We start from the raw sequence: 21,454 nt of genomic DNA, 5'->3' as shown, positions 1-21,454 counted from the left end.
CAAAGCTGGAGTATCTACTCTCTCTCTTATTAGTGGATGCCTGGTCAGGGGGGTAATGAGCCAATTGCCTGACTATGAAAACACTCGCAATCCAAGTAATTCAAGTGAGCTGCTACCACTGCCCATGCATTTGACACCCTGGGTGCTGTGGTGAGGCCAAAAGGCAGTGTTCTGAACTAGTAATGACTGGCTCCCAGCTGGAAGCATAAATACCTTCTGGATTGTCTGTTCAATTTTTATGGATAGTACGCATACTGAAGGTCTATCACGCACATCCAGATGTCCTTCCACAAAAATGGAAGAATAGACTAGCAGTGACCATCCGGAACGGTTTCTCGAACAGATTTGTTAAAGTTCCTGGCATCAAAATATTTCTCAGTCCCTTTTCTTCGATACTAAAAAGTATTGCGAGTAATGTTCCGGATTCTATCTGGTCTGGTGGGACCTCTTGGAGGACTCTTCTAGCAGCTTCTGTATTTCTATTGCTGCTGCTCTCCTCTGACTAGGTGGAACATCAGGAAACTTTAATACAGAAGGAAGTGGAAGGCAAAAGGGAATAATATAACCTCTGGATATGATCTTCTGCACCCAAGTATCTTTTCTGATGTCTAGCCATGCTCTTTGATGCAGGGATAATCAATCCCAGATTGCCTCCAGAGTGGGCAATCGGGCCTCCTTTCAGGAACGCTGGTAGGGTCAGTCAAAAAAAGAATCTCTGGACCCCAAGTTCTGCAGGCTTCCTCTGCGGTGTTGGCGTAGTCATCCATTTGAGTTCCCACCTCTGCCCCTGGGGGAACTTTCTCCATATGGATCTTGGAAAGGACCCTGGGACTTTCTGAACCACATTTTTGACCACCTCATTAATTCCAAGACAAGGTCCTGTGAGGGGGTCGAAAAAACATGCACCCACTGCAGACAGGGTCTTTCCATCTTTCACCTGGAGTGTGTGTCCTTCACTTTAGGGCCAAACAAAAAACTGCTGTCAAAAGGTGCATTGACAAATGAGGACTTCAAGGGCTCCGCAAAAATCACACAAGCACATCCAGGCTTGCCTCCTGATGGAAATGCCTGAACCCGCCACCCTTGAGGTACCTTCAGCTGCAAGCGAGACAAGCCTCATGGACGAATTAGAACTAGACTGTAGGGTAGCAAAGTCTGAGTGTCAGCAATATTGGTCACAGAAAGGGAATTTGACAATTTCTTTATCAAGTACATTTGTAGCCTTATAAAATGTGCCAAGTAGTTCAGTGACCTGATGGCAAAAGTTTCTGAAGCATACACATGCTTCCCAAACCTGTCCAATGCCCTAGACTTCCCATTATGGGGATGGACAGAGGAACTATGCTCAAGTTCCTTCTTGGTGGCCACCACCATGACCATAGCATCTATGAACACTCCTTTGCTCCTGAACTCCCTTCCTACAGGTGGTGCCAGAATCCAGTCCAGTCTTTTGGGGATTGGCTCAACCATGTCTGGGTCCTTCCATGCCTGCCTGAAGATCAAATCAGTATGCTCATTGGCAGGTGGAGTTACCCAGGAGTAGACAGGCCAGACACAAAGACCTCCAAGAATACAGATTCTTCTGGGGAAGGGTCATCTGTAGATCAACCACTCCTCTACGCAAGAATCTCCAGGATGTCGCAGAATAAGACGTCTTCAGGTGATGATCTTGGGGACCCTACCCCTTCATCAAACTCCGTATCTTATTCAGTAGGATGCTCAAGCATTATCAGGAGAGAAATGGTGATACCATGCTGGGTAACCTAGGGACTTTGGGCTGGCAGTCCCTGTGGCATAGAATGTTAAGATTCAAGGCAGAGAGAGACACAGGAGCCAGATGGAAGATCCGAGGTTGTAGGAGCCGTTTATCCTGCAGAAGCAGGCAAAACTCTCTGCACCACCTCAAAAGCAGAATGCACCACAGAGAAAGAAGCAATGAAAGAAGCCATGCTTCTACCCCACTGGTTCCATCTTTCCCAAATACATTACACCCAAGGAGGAGGTCGGAGCCCACCTGTCCACTGCAGAGGCTCTGAGGGGTAGAGATGGCTCCAACAACTTCAGAGTCTACCAATGCCCCAGACCCAACAGAGACTGCAAGGCTCCAAGAGCCATCTAGTTCCAAAACCGTCAGAGCTGGTGTACTCAGACATTCTTAGAGCCAAAGATGCTAAAATCATCTGATCCAAACCAGACTGCCCAGGTAGACTTGAACCCAGGGGCTTCAAAACTAATGGATGGATCAGAAAAGGAGCCAAGACTGGTGGAGTACAGCAAGTAAGGACTTCCTGACCCAAAGCATAGGAGTTGTGTGAACACCCATTTGTATTTGCACAGAGAGAAATGTAATCATCCTGCCCACATCAGCCTCAGTCAAACTTATGGAAGAGTGAGAGAAGTGACCAATGGGGCTTAGAGCTGTCTGGGCTCAAGATACAGGGAGGGAACCCTAGATGGCACTGGTTCTATTGAAGGAGAGTACCTTGTTCTTATTAAGGACTTTGGCTCATCCAAGGAAGCCTTTTTAGTATCTGAAGTCAGCAGGATCGGAGCGGTCTTCGCATCAGACTTGCAGTGCTTCTTCCAAGGTGGTTCTATGGGAGGATCAGACAAAGGCACTGAAGAACCAGAAGGTACCAAAGACTTTTGGCAAAGGCTCCTTAAGTTTACATTTGGGGGGTTGAACCCCAGAAATAAGAAGATGGCATCATACCTTTTAGTATCAGCTTAGTATCAGCTTGTTCTTTCCATCTGTAATTGCTCTGGAATTAAAATCCTTACAGATACAGCAATCAACTTTAAGGTGTTCTGGACCTAAACAATACACACAAATCACATGCATCTGACAAGGGCAACTTGTGCCCACATTTCTGGCATTTCGTAAATGCCAGAACTCTCACCTTTTTCAGACACAACTCAAAAAAAAAAAAATACATAATATGCACATTTTATGTATATGCATATATGTACACACACACACACACACACACACACACACACACACACTTTTTAAGCTCATTACAGCCAAGCATGCCTCCAAGCATTTCTGCAGTTGCCTCCTATTGCGCCTCTAGGCGTCAAATATTGCTTGTTCATATTTGCATTAATAATTCAATAACCATACTATATACAAGGTATTAGAATATTTATCTTGACGCATACATGTTGGCAAACACAAACTGTATTGATGCTTAATCTTGGTCAATGACTATTTGTCAGAACTGTAGGGTGATAACTTCATTTTTTTAAAGGCTCAAGCCTCACCCACTGGGAGTTAAGAGATGCACACTCAAAAGAGCTGTACTGGAGGGAATGAAAAAGTTGGTAACTACAGATTACACGAAATGTTAAAAGTGAGAGAAAAGGATGAAAGAGAGGGAGGCCTAATAATGGTAAGTAGAATTACATCAAAAAAACTTGTGTAAAATACAGAGAGGCAAAAGGATAAAGCCAGTGAACAAATCACAGACATAAGTAATGAAGAAATATAGCTAAAGAAATATGTAAAAACATTCAAAACTTATTTCCCACTCAAAAAAATGCTTGAGAGCTTAAGTGACCATGTCTAAATGCAAAAGCAGCAAAGGAGATAACAGGTATGCTAGGGGTTGATGCATTATAGGTAAAGGAGGAGCTTTAAAGCTTTTTGGTGACCACAAGCTAAAGTAACAGCCTGGCTGGACCTGGACCAATAGTTGAAGAATGAATGAAAATTGACATCAGATCGATAGTTATGTACTTACCATAATGGTTATATATTGGACTATCCAAGTGTGTCCTCTTCACTGGATGGCAGTCATCTGGTGTTAGGTGCCTACATTCCAAACTACTCTCCTCAAACAGCTCAACTCCTCCCCTACCTCCCATAATACATACTCTACATTCCCCACTCCCTTTTCAGCCACTTAAAATCTGCCATATGAGAAACTCCTTTGACATTTGGAGGAGGACAGGGCATGGCCTCAGAGCAACAGAGATGTCTATCAAGAGAATAGGTGATCGTTTGGAAGGGGGACAGGGAGAGGGTTGAAGTGGACAGGCATGAATAGTCCAAATCCAACATCATGTTAAGGTTTTAACTATTGTATCTTAGACAATCATAGGATCATAGAAGGTTACCAAGCTAATGGCCCTGGGACCTTTACAAGCAGAGCCAAGAGTTTATCCCCAAAAAGAAACCTCAGGTCAGAAATTGTTGACCCTTTCAATGAGGTGGAACCCCTGGGAGAAATTTGTTGTTTCCCATCCACTCATCAAGTTTGCCCTTGAAGAGGGTCACCAATATACTCTTGTTGACATGCATGGGAAGTCTATTACAGAGATGGGGAAGCCTCTGGGAGAAGAACCTGTCTCTCCAGCAGCTTTTGCTGATGTCGCATATTAGGTTTAGGCCTTTCGAGCGGGTAATGCGTAAGGAGTTAGCCTTATGGATATGGAGCATCTCTGGTACGGCAGGGTCCGATATTGCCTTGTAAGCGAGAGACAGATCACCTCTGAGCAATCCGTATGATACTGGGTAAAGTGATAGTGATTTGAGCCTCTCCACATAGGACAGGTGCTGGAGTCCATGAATTCTCTGTGAGGTATTTCTATGGCCTTTCCAGTTGGTGCAGGTGTTTGGAGAGGTACATACCAAACGTGGCGTTCTACTCAATTGTTATGGAGTATGAAGAGGTAACAACCTCCTTTTTTCTGGATGCAATCCCTCACTTATGAGATGAATCAAGAAAAAGGCTTTTCTGACCACTACCACTACATGATGGTCGAATGTGAGATTGCCGTCAACCTGAGTACCCAGGTCTCACCACAGGCTATATGCTTAGGGGATTTCCGTTCATGTGGTAATCGGTGGGGGGGCCGTGGTTTTGCCGAATGGTAGGAGAATATTTTGCATTTAACTTAAGGCCATGACTTTGGCACCAGTCATTTGTTGCTGCGAGACCCTCTTGCAGTATGTTATCAATGACAGCACCCAACTTACAGTCATCCGCAAACGTGGCCAGCCACAGGCCTTTTGTCTTTGCCTGGACCTCTGAGAAGTAGATGCCAAACAGTAGGGGTCCCAGGACAGAGCCCTGGGGAACACCACTAGTGACAGGTCTGCTGTCAGAGGTGGAGGCACCTATTTTGACCTTGTGGGTCCCATCAGTGAGCCAGCTGGCCACCTACCTAATGAGACAGGGATTTTCACCAAGTTGTGTTAGCTTTTCGATGATGTCCAAGTGGGGGATTGTGTAAAAAAAGGCCTTGGTCAAGTCAAGATAAGCTGTATGTACTGACTTTCCCTCATCCAGGGCCTTGGTGACACACTCAAAAGAGTCAACCAGATTCAACAGGGAATATCAGCCCTTGACAAATCAGAACTGGTTGGGGTCAAGTGCTTGGAGATTGCCTACGCCCTTGTTTATGAGATCCATAATACGCTCCATGACTTTACAGATCAGACTTGTCAAGCTAATGTGGCGATAGTTTCCAGAGTCAGTAGTAGCACTACCTTTGTGCAAGGGGATGACAATGGCAGTTCTCCACTTTGCTGGAATAAAGCCTGCACTTAGGCTGTGGCTGAATAGGGTGCTCAATGGTGAACCTAGTTCTTGCTGGAGATGGTGCAGAATACAGCCTAGGATACTATCAGGTCCCAAGGAAGTTGTGTTCTTTTCCTTGGATTGGGCCTTTAACACTATCTACCAAGATGGGAGGTGCAGGACAAGTATCAGGGATGTCGAACGGACCTTGGGGGGGGGGGGCAAGGGGTGAAGTCTGCACTGAACCTATCTGCTAACAGATTGGCTAAGTCAACAGATCAGTGTAAGTGGTACTGTTAAGTACTAATTTTGAACAAACCCGGGCTTTGCCATGGAGGTTCCTGATGTAACTGAAGGCGGCTTTGTGGTTTCTCCTTAGTTTTCAAAGGCTAGTTTCAATTCATAATTGGCTTTGGAGGTAGTCACTAGTGATCTAATTTGCTTGTTGAGGCTGAGGAGGGAGTTTTTCCTATTTGGAATTTGTTCCTTTTTACCCTTGGACAATTCTTCCTTTTGTTGTAAAACCTGTTGACAGAGGAGGTCCAGCAGACAGGTTTGTGTTTTTTTTTTGAGGAGCAGGTTTTAGTTCTGTTGGATATGGCTGAATCCATGCAGTTGCACAAGTGCTTGTACACTGCACTGGCATACTGTGAAGTTACTGATACCCTCCCTTATGAGGTTGTAGTCAGCTTTTGAGAAGTTTTTTAGCCTGGTTACGGCTTGGGGGGGGGGGGGGTAGAAACTTTGAATGAGACAGACCAATGATCTGATCTCACCAGGGAAGAACATACTATGGGAGCGGTGCAGCGGTCACCCATGGTGGTGAGAGGCAACTCGAGAATGTTATCTCCCCATGGGGGAGGAGACGAGCTGGTCTAGTACATTAGAACTGATGAAGTCAAGGAATCGTTGAGTGACCGCATTAGTGCAGGAATGGTTCACCCAGTCTATGGTGGGGTAGCTGAAGTCACCAAGGATCAGGGTGTTAGGGGGTACCTTGATGGGGTCAAGTAGGTCCACGTAGGAGGAGTGAGAGTCCCAAGTCATGGAGGGGGGTCTATAGCTGGCTATAACTTGGATGGGTGTCTTGCCAACTGTCAGTTGCACCTGGAGTAATTCCAGTGTGTCATGCTGGCAACCAGTCTGGAGGTGTGCCTGTCCTTAATGAAGAGAGAGACTCCACCACCCTTAGGTCTTCCTGACTTCATTTTGGGGTCAGAATGTGTGTAATGAAGTAGACTGGTAAGGCAAGCTTGATCTCCCTAGCCCTGAACCAAATTTCCGTGGCCGCACAGACATCAGCATCTTCCAGTGCAAGAACTGCCTCTAGTGAGTGCATTTTCAGGTTAATGTTCCTAGCGTTAAGCAGCAGGACCTTCAATTTGTTTGACAGATCCTTTATGTTGGAAGATTTGTCTTTGGGACATAGCCTAAAAAAGGCACAATGGGGGGGGGGGGCCCAAGAGCCTTGGCCAGGATCCAGAATCCAAAATCCCAGGGGTGACAAGTGAAGGCCATCTCTGGCAAAGCATCGAGACCAGTCAACCATGTCTTCCCAGGCAGACAGATGCTGGATCCCCTTGGAAAGACACCAGAAATTAAGCCAATTGTTGAAGTCTTATTTTTTGTTGGTATTGTGGTATCATTGTTGGTGAAGGTAGAATGCTGCTTAGGGCTAGTGTCATACCTGCTTGGGACACCCTCAGAGCTCAATCATGTCTCTCTTCATATAATCAAGGGAGTTACGTCTCAAGTCATTCACACCAATATAGACAATGACAAGAGTCATTCTTGTACCTGTTGTGGAGAGACTTAAGTGCATGCGTGATTTCGCAGATTATGGCACCTGACAACTGCACCTTACAACTGCACCTTCTCCTCATCAAGCCTGGTGAGGAGGACATTGATGTCTCTCGCAAATGAGTCACAAGTGACTAGTATATTTGGTTTATTGTTATGCCTTATGGACTGCATTTGTGAGACACTAGTGTGTGTTGTCTGCAGTCTGTGATGTGTTTGGTGTTGTGTGGGGAATGTTTGTGTGTGTGTGTGTGTGTGTGTGTGTGTGTGTGTGTGTGTGTGTGTGTGTGTGTGTGTGTGTGTGTTTTGGACATCTGTCGCTTAGGTAAGCCTTTATTGAGGACCTCTGCATGTGTGTGTGTGTGTGTGTGTGTGTGTGTGTGTGTGTGTGTGTGTGTGTGTGTGTGTGTGTGTGTGTGTGTGTGTGTGTGTGTGTGTGCTTGGCTATGTTATGTGGGTGGTGCGGTGCTTGTGCTGGCAATCTCCTCTGTCAGGAGTACTGACTGTGGTGCGAGAGAGCATGGATTTCACGTTACTGATGTAGATGCATTTCTCGCAAGTAGAATTATGTGCTAGGAGAAGAGGGCTGGCAGTAAACATGAGGCAGTTGCTACACTGTCTCAGTATGCCCATGTCGACCAGGCTGGCAGGAGAAACTGATGGGAATTGTCCAGACATAGTGTTCTGAATACTTGGCAGACTTGTGAAGAGAGGGTTTTGCTAAGGGTTTGTCCACAAGTGTATGGACCACAAAAACCTTCTAAAATATAAAATAACTGGCCTGAAGCACAAGTGCCAAAACTAAGATACTTAGAATAGCAGATAAGTTTAATCAGGCTACTAACAAGCAGTAATAAGTGCAGAAGAATAGGAGCGCACAACAAAGCAAAATAAATGTAATAAAGTAGGTAGAACACAGTTACAGTAAGAGCAGCTGAATAAGATTGGGCTGGGATGAGTGCCGAAATAGAAATTTACAGCAGGGCAAGCAATTTCATAGCCACCAAATTTAAGAATACGACACTTCGGTGGAAGGGTGTGAAAAACAAAACTGGAGCGTGAGAGCGCGCGACCACCAATATTCAGTCAGTATTCAATTAATCAAATAGTTAAAAAAAAATGTACTGCATTTATCACCGAAACAGAACAAGTACAAAAAAGTATACTTTTATCAGCTTTGTATATCCAGATGGTTGTAGAATCAGTCACAGCCAACTAAACAGCTCTGCTTCTGAGCAGAAACAAAGAAATGCAACTATACCAGTAGTGTAAAACAAAAGATAGAGCCCACCCATTTCAGTGATGAGGCAGAGACTCCAACTAAAATCCTGGGTAGTATGGAATGAAGTGTTTCAGGGCCAGAGCTTCCTTCTATGCATGGATGCCCAGGGTGCTGCTGAACAAGAACAACTGAGGGGGTTATTAAAAAAATGCAGATTAAGAAGAAACAGCTCTGGTGGGATGAGTCTATGGTTTGCATGGCAAAGGTCATTTAGAGAATGCAAAATATAAAATACAACTAGACAGCCATCTGTATAAGCTTTGGAAACCCTTGACCCAATATGGTTCTAGAAAAAGCCACAACTAATTGATCATGTTGTCGAAACTGTTTTGTCAGTTAAAGGTAAAACCTTAATTTGCTATGAACTTCTAGACAATAAAGGAGGTATTCTCCCCGGCAACAAGAAAGGGAAAATGATGGGCAAGAGGTTAGTTTAGAGTAGAATCCGTGGCTACCATGGGCAGGAAGGAAAGTTCTGTATATTTAAAGAAACCTTAAATATAATGATTTGCAAGAAAGTGCTTGGAGTTCTGAATTTCTTCTTGCAGAAGTGACTATCACTAGAAAGTGCAATATATGCGATTAAATAATTAAGACCTGCTAAACAGGCTGGTTTAAAGGAAAACTGTCATTTTCTATAACAAAAACTTAAGTGCCAGTGTGGTGGCGTGTCTTTAATGGGGACCTAAGTAAGAACGAGAAGTTATGTACCTACCATAACGTTCCATGTTAGTTTTCTTCTCGCCTTTTTTCTTGCTGGATGGGTTCGGAGCAGACCTTCGGCTCCGACTCAGCCTATACTAAAGCTCGAGAGCTATTTATACCGGCTCGAGGCTACCCTATATCCCATAATGCTAGGCGCTAACTACCCAGATCGCGTTTGATAGCTGAAAACCATAGCAATTTAGCTCTCCAACAAAAGGAGGAGAGGAATCTCGCTAGAAGTCACCTAGACCTATAGCTACCAGAAGGGATAGCCTAGGGGTCAAGCTGAGGCAAGAAGATCCCTAAGGATCCTTTAGGTCTGTCCAGGCTAGGGGGAAGGGGGGTGGGACGCAAGAAAGAAGGCGGGAAGAAGACAACTAACATGGAACGTTATGGTAGGTACATAACTTCTCAATGTTAAGTTGTCAATCTCGCCTTCATTCTTGCTGGATGGGACCGCGTCCCTAGCACCTTCACCCTGGGTGGCTCATCGGAACAGACTCTTGAGAACGGTGGAACCAAAATTAGCCCGGCTTCTGGAGGCCATGTCTAATTTGTAATGAGAGATAAAGGTATGAGGAGAGGCCCAAGTGGCTGCCGCACAAATGGAATCTATTGGTAGTCTAGCCTGAGGTGGCTAATGCTCTGGTTGAGTGAGCCCTGGGTCTTGACGGTAGCTTTTGGCGTCTAAGCTGATAGATGAAAGTGATCACAGATGCCAGCCATCTAGAAAGGGTTACTTTGGAAACTGGAAGGCCTTTCTTACCTGCTGCATAAGAAAGGAAGAGCTACTATTTCCTAGTTTGTTTGGTTCTATCCAAATAGTAATGGAGTTGACGAACGTCCAAGAAAGGGCAGTTTTTGTTCTGCTCTGTTGGAGTAGTTGGGGAAGAAAACTGGAAGATCAATAGTCTGGTTTGGGTTCGCTTCAGAAGAAACCTTAGGTAAAAAGGACTGATTAGTCCTGAGGGACACTGTCTTTATGGAAAACTAGATAAGGTGGACGAATGCAAAGGGCCTGAAGTTCTGACACTCTTCTTGCAGATGTTATGGCGACCAGAGAGTTTTCCAAGATAGCAATTTCAGGGAGCAGGAAGCCGCAGGTTCGAAGGGGGGAAGAATCAAGGAGGTTAGAACCAAATTTAAGTCCCACTGCGGTGGGGGGTCCCTGATTGGGGGCTTAAGCAAAAAGATACCTTTGAGAAAGGCTTTACAAAGCTTATGGGACATAATACTGGAGTCCGAAAAGCCTGCATGAAAGTTTGAAATAGCCGCTAACTGTACTCTGATGGTGGAGGAAGAAGACCCTGAGTGAAACAATTCAGCTAGGAAGTCTAGAACTGATTGGATAGAGGCAGTAAAAGGATCTATATTTCTGGCTCCTGCCCAGAAGGAAAAACGCTTCCACTTGCTGGCGTAAATCCTACTGGTGGATGACTTTAAGGAAGTTATAAGTATGTCACACACAGAATGGGAAATAAGGGGAAGCCTGGCTAGGGTTGGAATTGGAGCAACCAAGCTGTGAGGTTGAGAGATTGCAGGGAGTGGTGCAGCTGTCCCGACTGATGGGTCAAAAGATCTGGCACTGGGTCCAGATGCCAGGGCTGCCCCAATAGGTAACGATGCAGAACGGGAACCATATCTGACGAGGCCAGTAAGGAGCAATGAGGATCATGGTGGCTCTCACGGTGGTAGCTTTCTGAATCAATTGCGTGATTAATGGAAAGGGGGGAAAAGGCATACAGAAGTCCCCGGGGCCAATCGTGGACTACAGCGTCTCTGGGGGGGTGGCAGGGAAGAGAGTGAAGAAGTCGTGGCACTTGCTGTTTTGAGGTGTTGCAAAAAGGTCGCAGCAAGGTCGACCCCATTTCTGAAAAATTTCTTCCACTATTGTTTGAGAGACCACTCATGAGGCATGAAAATGGCTCAGCTCAACCTGTCCGCTATGATGTTGGACTTCCCGGGGATGTGCGTTGCTGTCAGAAACCGCTGAGAGGAGATCGCCCACTGCCAAAGTCTGAGAGCCTCTCGACACAAGGGATAGGACTTGGTTCCGTCCTGCTTGTTGATGTACCACACTACGGACATATTGTCCATCTGAACTGCAATAGTCCCGATGGGAAGAGTCCTGAAGGGCCTGCAACGCTAAAAGTACTGCTCTCATCTCCAAGACATTTATGTGCAGGTGGCACTCGAAAGGTTGCCATGTGCCCTGGACTGTCCTGCCCTGAAAATGCCCCCCCCACACCTGATCAGGGAGGCATCCCTTGTCACCGTGGCGACCGGAAGAGGAGGAACAAATGGTCTGCCCTGAAGTACTTGAGGGGAGACCATCCACCAAGAAAGGTGTTGCTTGCAAGACAGGGTTATTAAAATGTTGTGCGACATTGGAAGCTGTTGAAAGGACCACTGGGAAAAAAGCATCCATTGAAGGATCCGCATATGAAAGCGAGCTAGGGGAAGTAGAGTAATGGCTGCCGCCATGAGACCTAATATACCTTCAGGACAAACACTGGCTTGTATTTTGTTGTTCTGAAGAAGGATGTGAACATGCCTGCGAATATCTAGAACTCTTTGTTCGGGCAGTTTTGCGGAAAACTGAACTGTGTCCAAGGTGGCGCCTATGAAGGTAATAGACTGACAAGGCGACAAGGCAGACTTTTCGAAATTTATGGAGATACCTAGCCCTTTGCAAGTATGAATGGTGTAATCTCTGGAGCGGAGAAGTTGACGCCTGGTGGTGGCAGTGAGGAGCCAGTCGTCTAGATATGGAAACACCTGGAATCCTTGACGTCTCCGATGAGCCGTAACCACTGCCATGCATTTGGTGAACACTCGGGGGGGCTGTAGTGAGACCAAAGGGCAGGGCTCTGAACTGAGAAGCGGAGAAACCTCCTGGAACACCTGAGCATCTTGATGTGGTAGTACGCATCCTGAAGGTCTACTGAGCACATCCAATCGTCCTGACCCAGAAAGGGTAAAATGGACTGTAGCGTGACCATCTGGAACTTCGTTCTTTTTACAGACCTGTTCAGTCTGCTGAGATCCAAAATGGGTCTCCAGCAGTCCCTTGTTTTTTTTGGTACCAAAAAGAACTTGGAGTAGATTCCGGATCCTTGTTGGTCTGCTGGGACTGGTTGGATGGCTCTTTTTGCTAGCAGTTTTGATATTTCTAGTACTGCTTGTTCCCTTAGACTGGGTGGAACGTCTGGAAGGGGTCCTTTTGGCTGAGTTGGGGGTGTGGATAAATGGAATTTTGTAACCCTCGGATATGATCGACTGTACCCATTTGTCTTGAGTGAGTGAAAGCCAGGCTTCTGGGTACAGTGATAACCTTCCCCCGACTGCCTCCGAAGGCGGACAGTCGGGCAGCTTCTCAGGGATGCTGGAAGGGTTTGTCAAAGAGACTCTCTGCTACCCTGATTCTGCGAACCTCCTCTGCCCCTGGGGCGGTGTCGGTTATTGTTCCCCCCCTGCCTCTAGAGGGGAACTGACCTCTTGTGTCAGGCGCGACCTCTTGTGGTTTACGGAACCACATTTTCCCACCCTTCTGACCCTTAGGGTATGGTCTAGAAGGGGTGGAAAAACAGACTCCCACGGCAGAGAGAGTCTTGCTTTCTTGCTCGCATCGGGGTCAAAGTATCCTTCACCTGAGGTCCAAACAAAGCTGAACCGTCAAAGGGGGAGTTAGTGAAGGATGCCTTAAAGGGGTCTGCAAAGTTACAAAGCCGCATCCAGGCGTGACGCCTTAAGGCCACGCCTGTGCCTGTAGCCCTACTCGCCCCATCGGCCGCATAGGAAATAAGCCGCATGGAGGAGTTGACAATGGAATTCAGGGTTGCCAGCTGGGAATTTATTTTGCCTTGAGACCCCGCAGCTGTTGGATCCTGTAAGACCTCACCCACTTCTTTGAGCATATCTCTTTGAAGGCGGGTGAAGTGGCACAAATAATTCAGCGAACGCAAAGTCACTGAAGAAAACATCCGCTTGCCGTACCTATCCATAGTCCTAGACTCCTTGTTAGGAGGATGGACAGGTACTGAAGGATCAGCCAGTTCTTTCTTAGTGGCTGCAGCTACCACCATGGCATCATCCGGGACACCTTTGGCTAAAAACTGCTTGTCCGAAGGGGCTGTTATAAATTTGGAAGGCCTCCGTGGGGTAGGTTCCATCGTGTCAGGGGCAGTCCACGCCTTCCGTGCCACCACTTCCATGAGGGGGGTCGAAAGGTGGAGACACCCAGGAGGTGGAAGGGCGAGAGCTAAAAGCCTCTAGGTAAACCGACTCGTCCTCGGAAGGGTTAAGGGTAGACCAGTTCCCCCTCTGCTTCAGGATTTCAAGGATGTCTGAAAAGGAGACATCCTCAGAGGGGGACCGTGGGGACCCTTCCGACTCATCCAAGTCGGTATCCGATGCAACGGACATAGGGGAGTCCACATGCTTCCTCTTACATTTCCTCTTCCGAGGGGTTCCCCTGACGGATCAGGGGAACCTCGGAAGAGGAAGATATTCCCAATGGGGAAACCGGAGGCGTTGGATCTCTACGGTCAGGAATGAGAGGGTGGGTAGAGACCGCAGCAGGCACTACAGAGGGAGGAGCTAAGGGAGCCGACCGTGGAGCAGGCACAGGGGCCAGCACGCTCCTCACGACTTCGAAGGCGCCCCTATCAGGTAGGGTAGAAGGTCCCCGCTCCGAAGAGATAAGGACCCCACCCGGCACAGAGAGAGACAGCTCTGAAGCCGATGTCAGTGCCGAACTTACCAGCGCCGAAGCTCAGAGAGGGAGAACGGGGTCGGACAAGGGTCCGATGCCACTCGCCCCCTCGGAGCCAACGAGGAAGTCCATGCGCCCAGATCCCTCCAAGGATGGGACCATGGAAGAGACCGGAGCCGAAATGTGAGGTATCGGCTCCGTGTCGACGGCCACGGCTCCAACAAACTCCGAACTCAGAGGAAGAGTCTGAGGAGGAATCGAAGATGGGGTGGGGATAGCCACTGTCTGTTGAGAAGGGCTATGAAGCATTTGGGCTAGTGCCTGAGATTTAAGAAGTCTACTAGCCACCCTCTCGAGGTCGTGGTCCGAGAGCCTGGATGACCTGGAGGAATGGGTTCGATGACTCCGCTCCGAGAGTAAGGGAGACCTCGGAGCCAAGTGAACAGACTCCAAGGATGGAGATCTGGACCTCTTACGGCTGGCAGACGGCGCCGACACCACTATCGGCGCCGACTGTGTCCCGGAAACATGTAGAAGCTTGAATCTGAGGAACATCGACTCCAGCCAGAGCCGATGAAGAAGACTGTGTCTTGGAAACATCGGCTCCAGCCAGAACAGATGAGACAGCAGTTCGAGAACCAGCAGTCAAAGGTTCTGAGCTCGGAGCCGACGGCTTAGATGGCTTCGAAGGCTTCCCCGACGGAGACTTGGTCAGGGAACCTTCAGGCTTTAACAAGCCCCTCAAAATCAATTTATTTCTGCGTTCCTGCAGGACTCTTGGGCTGAACACATGGCAGACCGAACAAGAGTCCTGCAGGTGCAGAGGGCCTAGGCAATAAACACAAGAAGTGTGACCGTCTGTCAGCGACATTTTCTAACAGCACGAGTCACACTTCTTGAAGCCTGAGACCCTGGTGTCTTTTGACATCTTTACAAAAAACTAAACACACACAAACACCCTATTAACGATAAAGTCAGTCACACAAAAAAATAAACTGACAAGGCAGAAAAAAGGCCCAAAGGCCTAACCCTAGAACAAGGGAATTAAAAAAGGGATTAAAAGGGGCCTAAAGGGGAATTAGCTATGAATGGGAAGCTAATGGATGGTCGCTAACTAAAACTAAGAACACCCAGTCTAAAAATAGCAATTTTTTTAAACAGAAACTTCTAACCTGAAGAGCCGGTAGTAAACGCACCTCGTAGCTGTAAGTGGCAAACGAGATCTGGATAGTTAGCGCCTAGCATTATGGGATATAGGGTAGCCTCGAGCCGGTATAAATAGTTCTCGAGCTTTAGTATAGGCCGAGTCGGAGCCGAAGGTTGGCTCCGAACCCATCCAGCAAGAATGAAGGCGAGATTGACAACTTAACATTGTACCTTTTAGGAAGACTTGTAGATTATCTAAGACAGACATGGAAAAGCACCTCCTTCATGAAAATTAGACGTCCATGCCAAATTAACTTTAAATGCAGGATTTATCATCATAATCATTAAAATATAAAGGAAGAGGAGATAAGGATTGATCAGGACATTCAAACCTTTCTAGTTGGCACAAAAGAAGAATGGTTTGGTACTTGCTCTCATACAGTTGTCATGTAAAAGGTCTCTGGGAAGTTGTAAGAATCTGGACCATCCTAGTAGGGAGATTGGTGTCCACAGCAATTGATGGAATTTGAGAAACCATGCAGTTAGTTGAAGGGATATTATTTCTGGGTGAAGACTGAGGCGGGTGAGACAGGAGAGCCATGGAGTGATATAGAAGCAGAGGGGCCTGCTTAAGGTAAAGACACAGAGGGAAAGACAGATGGCAAGGTCAGAATTGGGTCAGGAGGATGACTACTGCTGTACACGACTTATTTTCCCGGATGAATATGGATTAGTGGTAGAGGATGAAAGGCATTAAATAGACTCAGCCACCGATGGACTAGTATCTCCTAGTAACTGCTCCTGTGGGGTATAAAAAGCTGCTGCATTTGGTATCAGAGGTGGTTGCAATCAGGTCGCTATAAGGTTTCCTCAAGCAGTGGAATAATTCCCTAGGTACTTGAACACTGAGGGACCACTTGTGAGGCATCAATGAACTGAATCATCCAGATATGAATCTTGCTACAAGAAAGCATTTTACTGAGATCACCCATTGCCACACTGCCTCATGATATGGTTGGAGGGGGGTATAAAATGGTTCCTCTCTGCTTGTTGATGTACCATACCACAAACTCTGTTGTCTGCATTTGTGAATTTCACGTCCTGGAGTGCCTGAAATGCTGGGGGAGGACCACTATCATCTCCAGTATGTTAATTTGTCAGCTGGTGTACTAGGATGACCGCACTGCTTGGTATGTTCTATATAATGCCTGCCACTCCAGGGCAGAGGCATACATGGTAGTTGCGGCTACAGGAAGAAGGCAAGTGAATGAAATACCAATTGTGATGTTACATGCACCCAACCACCATGGGTGAGCACCTGCAGGAAGAATCTACCCTTTCTTTTTTATCATTTTTGTGAGATTACACATGTATAAAACATTTTAGAATACATTTATTTTTCTGATCTTTCGGGGTTCTCCATCCAAAGGACATGTAAATTCCGCACTGTTTTTTTGTTGTTTAGGTGATCAGACCTCAGGCACATCATGAATAAATTCGTGGGTGTCCCTGGGAGGGATCTTGTGACTATAGGAGGCCACATTTTTTTGAACTACAATGCCTTTTCCAATTCGGACAAAGAACAGCCGAACTACTAACCAACCCTGACAACAGCTGAATTACTGAAGATAACAGAAAAAAGGCTGAAAGTAAAAGACACAATGTTCTTTTAACTAAACAATATACACAAGCATTTACAGGCTTTAGACAGCAGTAACAGTGCAGCAGTTAGAAAGTTACCACAGTAAAACTTATGAAAAGATAACAGCTAGGTTGGTAGTGGGGGAGCAAAAAACACAGTTCCATTTGGGACAGGTGTGACTAGATCATGCAAATAAGCTAGACAAAATTGAAAAAGCTATATAAATTTGCCTTGACAAAGACTGGAAGAAAAAAGAGCACTTATCTTTAAACTGAAGGACATTGCTGCTGAAGCTATGGCTGCATATGAGATCTGAAGTTAAAGGAAAAGTGGTGCATTATGGGAGGTAAAGGAAGAGCTTGAGGAGAACTATTTGCCATATAGGTGATTAGTGGCATGCTAGTTTCAGCCAGTAAAATGGGCAGACTATATATAGTCTTAAGATCCATATGCTGAGTGACATTATCAACCCAGTTGCAAAATCACTGTGAAATAAAAAATGGCATTTGGCCAAACCCTGAATTAGAAGGCAATCACTGCAGTTAGGTAGAGACCTTAGTGTTTAAGACATCAAGCATGGAAGCATGTGTGATGCCCGTGCACTGGCCCAGTAATCAAGGAGCCTCAATCCTCACCACTAAGCACCAGTGAGGGGCGTACACATTAGAAGGATATCAAGTTCACACACAGTAAATTACAATTTCCCTTAAGAGCACAGAGATCACAGTGAAGTCTGGAGCTGGCTTCCCTCTCTCCAGATCCCCAATAAGACTCCCCCACTGGCACAGCTATAGGGTTCAGATCTCAGCCATGTGGTCAAGCCAAAACCTCCAACACCCTCTCTTTCCAACCTGTGCTTCATGTCCCTGCCCAAATAGCTGACACACACACACACACACACACACACACACACACACACACAGATATGAATTATATACAAACACCGACACTCCTGGGGAAGGCTGGCACAGGTTCTCCTGCTATGCTTCCCTCCTGCCCAGCTTATAAGGTAGAAATCACTGCCACCAACCACTACTTATCAGCCATTACAAGGCCCTTCCAAAAGGGTGACCAATTTCACTGTGTGCTATTAGTGTTATCCAAATACAAAGTGTAACCCAGGGCTAAGGCTATCGGAGTGACTTATACAGCATCACCAAATACACGCAAGTACTCTAGAGCTTAAAATTATGTTTACTCAAAACAGCCACAATTGAAAAGTTTAACATGTTTAATAATAATAAAAACACAAAACAATACTTATTCATTCAACACAATGACATTAGAGAGCTCAGGAATCACAAAAGTACTTCAAACAACATTGTAGGATTGTCTCACATAAATATAGAAAACAGCTAGACTAATCTGGCTATATTTCTATCTCTAAGAAAAATCACTATCCTAAACTCTACTTGCAAAGCAAATTCAAAGTGCTAGTGAGCTGATGTGTTCAGGTTCAGACAAAAATACAAAAAGCTATTCTTTCCATCTATCCTTAAATTGATAATACACAGTACTGCTGAGTCATTTCAGATTACATAATTTTTGCCTCTTCTCTGATTTAGTTCCCAGGCTAACAGAACTCAAAATTTAACATTTTTGATCTGCACCTGCCAGGAAGCCACAGCAATAAAAGACACTTTATATGTGAAACCTAGTAATTCTCTCTGCCTTAGCACAATAGAATTTCTAGCTCAGACATCTTGCCTCCGCTTGAGATCAAACACAGTCGTAAAATCCTTTATTAGCTTTCTTCCAGTAGGGTGCACTGTGGTTACATTTTTGGAAACTTCAGAACAACATAACAGTTTTCTTACATTTGTTACACAAGCCTGTGGATTATATTAATATTTACAATAGCATTCTATCTAGCTAGGCTGGCAGCCTTCACAGCATGTGTATTGAAGGAGTGCTTACCTTACACAGTAAAAAATATGATATTTCAGAATTACAAGTTTTTCCCTTTCCGTGCAACTAAACCACTTTTTGACTAAACAGCTTTCATGAACTGCTATATATCCAGCTAACAAATACCAGTGATATAGTGGTATGTGGACTGGTCCACTGGGGACCATTTCAGCTACATCCCATGATATACAATAAAAGGTAAGACAACAAGCAACAATCACATTTTCTGGACAACTCCATTTTGATACAGACCTAACCCCAGAAAACAGACTTTAAAAGGACAGTTGTTGTGTCTTTCGGCTTTTCCCTGTTAGGGGTCGCCACAGCGGAACTCCGGTCCACTAATGAGTGGCAGTAGATTTTTACGTGCTGAGTTGCCGGCCCTGACGCACAACCATCAATGAAGGTACACCCATTCACGCATGTCTCCACACAGAAGACACTCTGAGAATCGAACAGGACAACGTCTTACTGTGAGGCGACAACGCTACCGCAGCACCACCACCGCAATATAGACTTTAATAGGACAGTACAAGTTTAAAAACAAATACAATTCTGATACTAAGAATTTTTAACAAAATGTTATTAGCCAAAATGTATATTTAGAAATCAATTTGAAACTTCCAAAATATTTTTGCTTCTTAAAAATAGCTAAAAAGTAAATTACCTTTTGTTTCTGTTTTTGCAAAGCAGCTTCCAGTGAATCCATCTGAAACTGCCTCTGCTGCCTCTCTTTCACAAGTTTGTTTACTTGTGTTTCCATCTCTTGGATTTTCTGAAGAGCCTTTGTGGGAAGCCCCTCCTTCCATTCTTCCGTAGCCCAGCTCATCTTTTAAATGGGGCCTCGCTATGCAACTAGTACTTATAGGAGGTTCTAGGAGAGAGAAAGAATAGAGAGAGAGAGAGACACAATCATTATTGTAAAATAATCAAAGACAAAAAGTGGTATTTTATTGCCAGTCTTATTTTTACCCTTTCCTCAAAGGAAATACTAACAAACTATACTAAATACACATATTTGGTTGGGTTCTGCAAAGTATGACAGATGTGGTTTGTCTGTTTCCGTCCTCCTCAACCAGTGAGGTCTTCAGATCCAAATTGATTAGACTTTGATACTCTCCAGACTTAGATCCAAAGCTCAGGCTCCTCATTTTACCCACAACTCCCCTCTTAGCAAGTGAACTATCTGAAGTAGATCAGTGCTATGACAAATGGCAAATGCAACCCCACAAAAGGAACAATCCCTGAAAATGCAAAGAGGCAGTCCTAGGCTACAGATCCTACAGGTAACACGACCAGGCTCCCAAAAGATAAAGTGTGGTTGCTCCAGAACCAAGGAATTATGAAATAAGTAAATAAAAATGAGTTGTCAATGTGCCCAAACTCACACTAGTAATCGCAAAAGACAGGCACAGCAGATCAGCAAGAGATGTTTCACTCCACCTGTTTTTGTACTGTGAAGTTTGTTCGTGGATTGTTTTTGTACTGTGAGGTTTGTTCGTGGACTGTTTTTGTACTGTGAGGTTTGTTCGTGGAGTGAAAAACATCTCTTGCTGATCTCCTGTGCCTGTCTTTTGCGATTAATTTTGAAATAACATATGGAAGGAAGGGCAGAGGGAGGAAAGTTAAGGTGAATGGAAGCAGACAACACAGATCCATCGTTATGTTAAGTATAACTGTATTCAATGTAATGTTATTCCAAATGCATATATTTTATTACTATCTTTTACACTCTGTAACTTAGATTGTATTTGCTTTGCTTTTGTAGCTTTTCTCCCCGGGCCTCCACTGAAAATGGGTACGTTCTGGCCCAGTGGACTTCCCCGGTAATCAAACTGGAAATAAATAAATAAAATAAATGTCTTTCCCTTCCATCCTTAACTTTCGACAAAATCCTGGATTGTCTGTCTAACCATTGTGAGAACTGGAGAAATCATGTTGTTAACTTGACAGCTGTAACATCCAAGTGAGGCATTCTGGACAGGTGAGAAAAATTCTGTAGCTGGGTCCCGCACCCAATGTGAGCTGATCATGTGAGACATAAGGAAGAAAAAACACATCTTTCAAGGCCAAAAAGGGGCAAGAAGGATCACAGTCACCTTGCACTACATTGCTTCAGACAGAAATTTCTATACGAGAGGAATGGGAGAATAAGTGTATAGGAGACTTGGGGCCAAATGTGGATCAAAGCAAAGCATCACTCGGGGACTCCCTTTCTTGGGGTATCAGGGCAAAGTAAGTGCTGCATTTGATGTTGGAGGGGGATGTCAAATAGCTATTGCTGGGGCTGATCTTGCTGTGATCTCATCTGTTCCGCTACTGTTGGATTGAGGCACCATTTGTGAGGAAGAAGAATAGATCTGCTCAGCTTTTCTTCAAACACATTGAACTTTACTGGAATGTGTGTTGCTATCTGAAAGCAGTGAGAAGACATTGCCCACTGCCAAACCCTTATGGTGCCTTGACACCATGGGTAAGAAAGTATTGCCCCTTTTTGATGTACCAAGCCACCAACATATCGTCCGGATGGCAATCACACCCCCGGAGAAAGAATCCTGGAAAGCCTGCAATACTAGAAGAACTGCCCTCATCTCCAGGACACGGACATGAAGACCAGCCTGTGAGGGAGACCAAGTGCCTTGAACAGCTTTTCCCAAGAAATGTATCACCACAGCTGGGAAGCATCCATGGTCACTGTGGTCTGGAGGAAGGAAGAATAAAAGGATGACCCT

At 45.4% G+C, this 21,454-nt stretch overlaps 1 protein-coding gene across 1 annotated transcript in view; it reads right to left on the bottom strand.

Moving 5' to 3' along the window:
• The window catches only part of CENPF (centromere protein F), a 1,545,100-nt gene that overhangs the window by 1,443,002 nt on the left and 80,644 nt on the right, over nucleotides 1-21,454 (bottom strand). The window contains exon 2 of the mRNA XM_044061312.1: nucleotides 19,390-19,596. Coding sequence (XP_043917247.1) covers nucleotides 19,390-19,551 — 162 coding nt within the window. The 5' untranslated portion in view covers nucleotides 19,552-19,596. The remainder of the gene's footprint in view (nucleotides 1-19,389; nucleotides 19,597-21,454) is intronic.

Source organism: Protopterus annectens, chromosome 1.part0, assembly GCF_019279795.1.
Source record: "Protopterus annectens isolate FY-2018-M chromosome 1.part0, PAN1.0, whole genome shotgun sequence".
NCBI classification, from domain to species: Eukaryota; Metazoa; Chordata; order Ceratodontiformes; family Protopteridae; genus Protopterus; species Protopterus annectens.
Note: the sequence above shows the minus strand (reverse complement) of the source record. Positions and strands in the feature narration are given on the sequence as shown.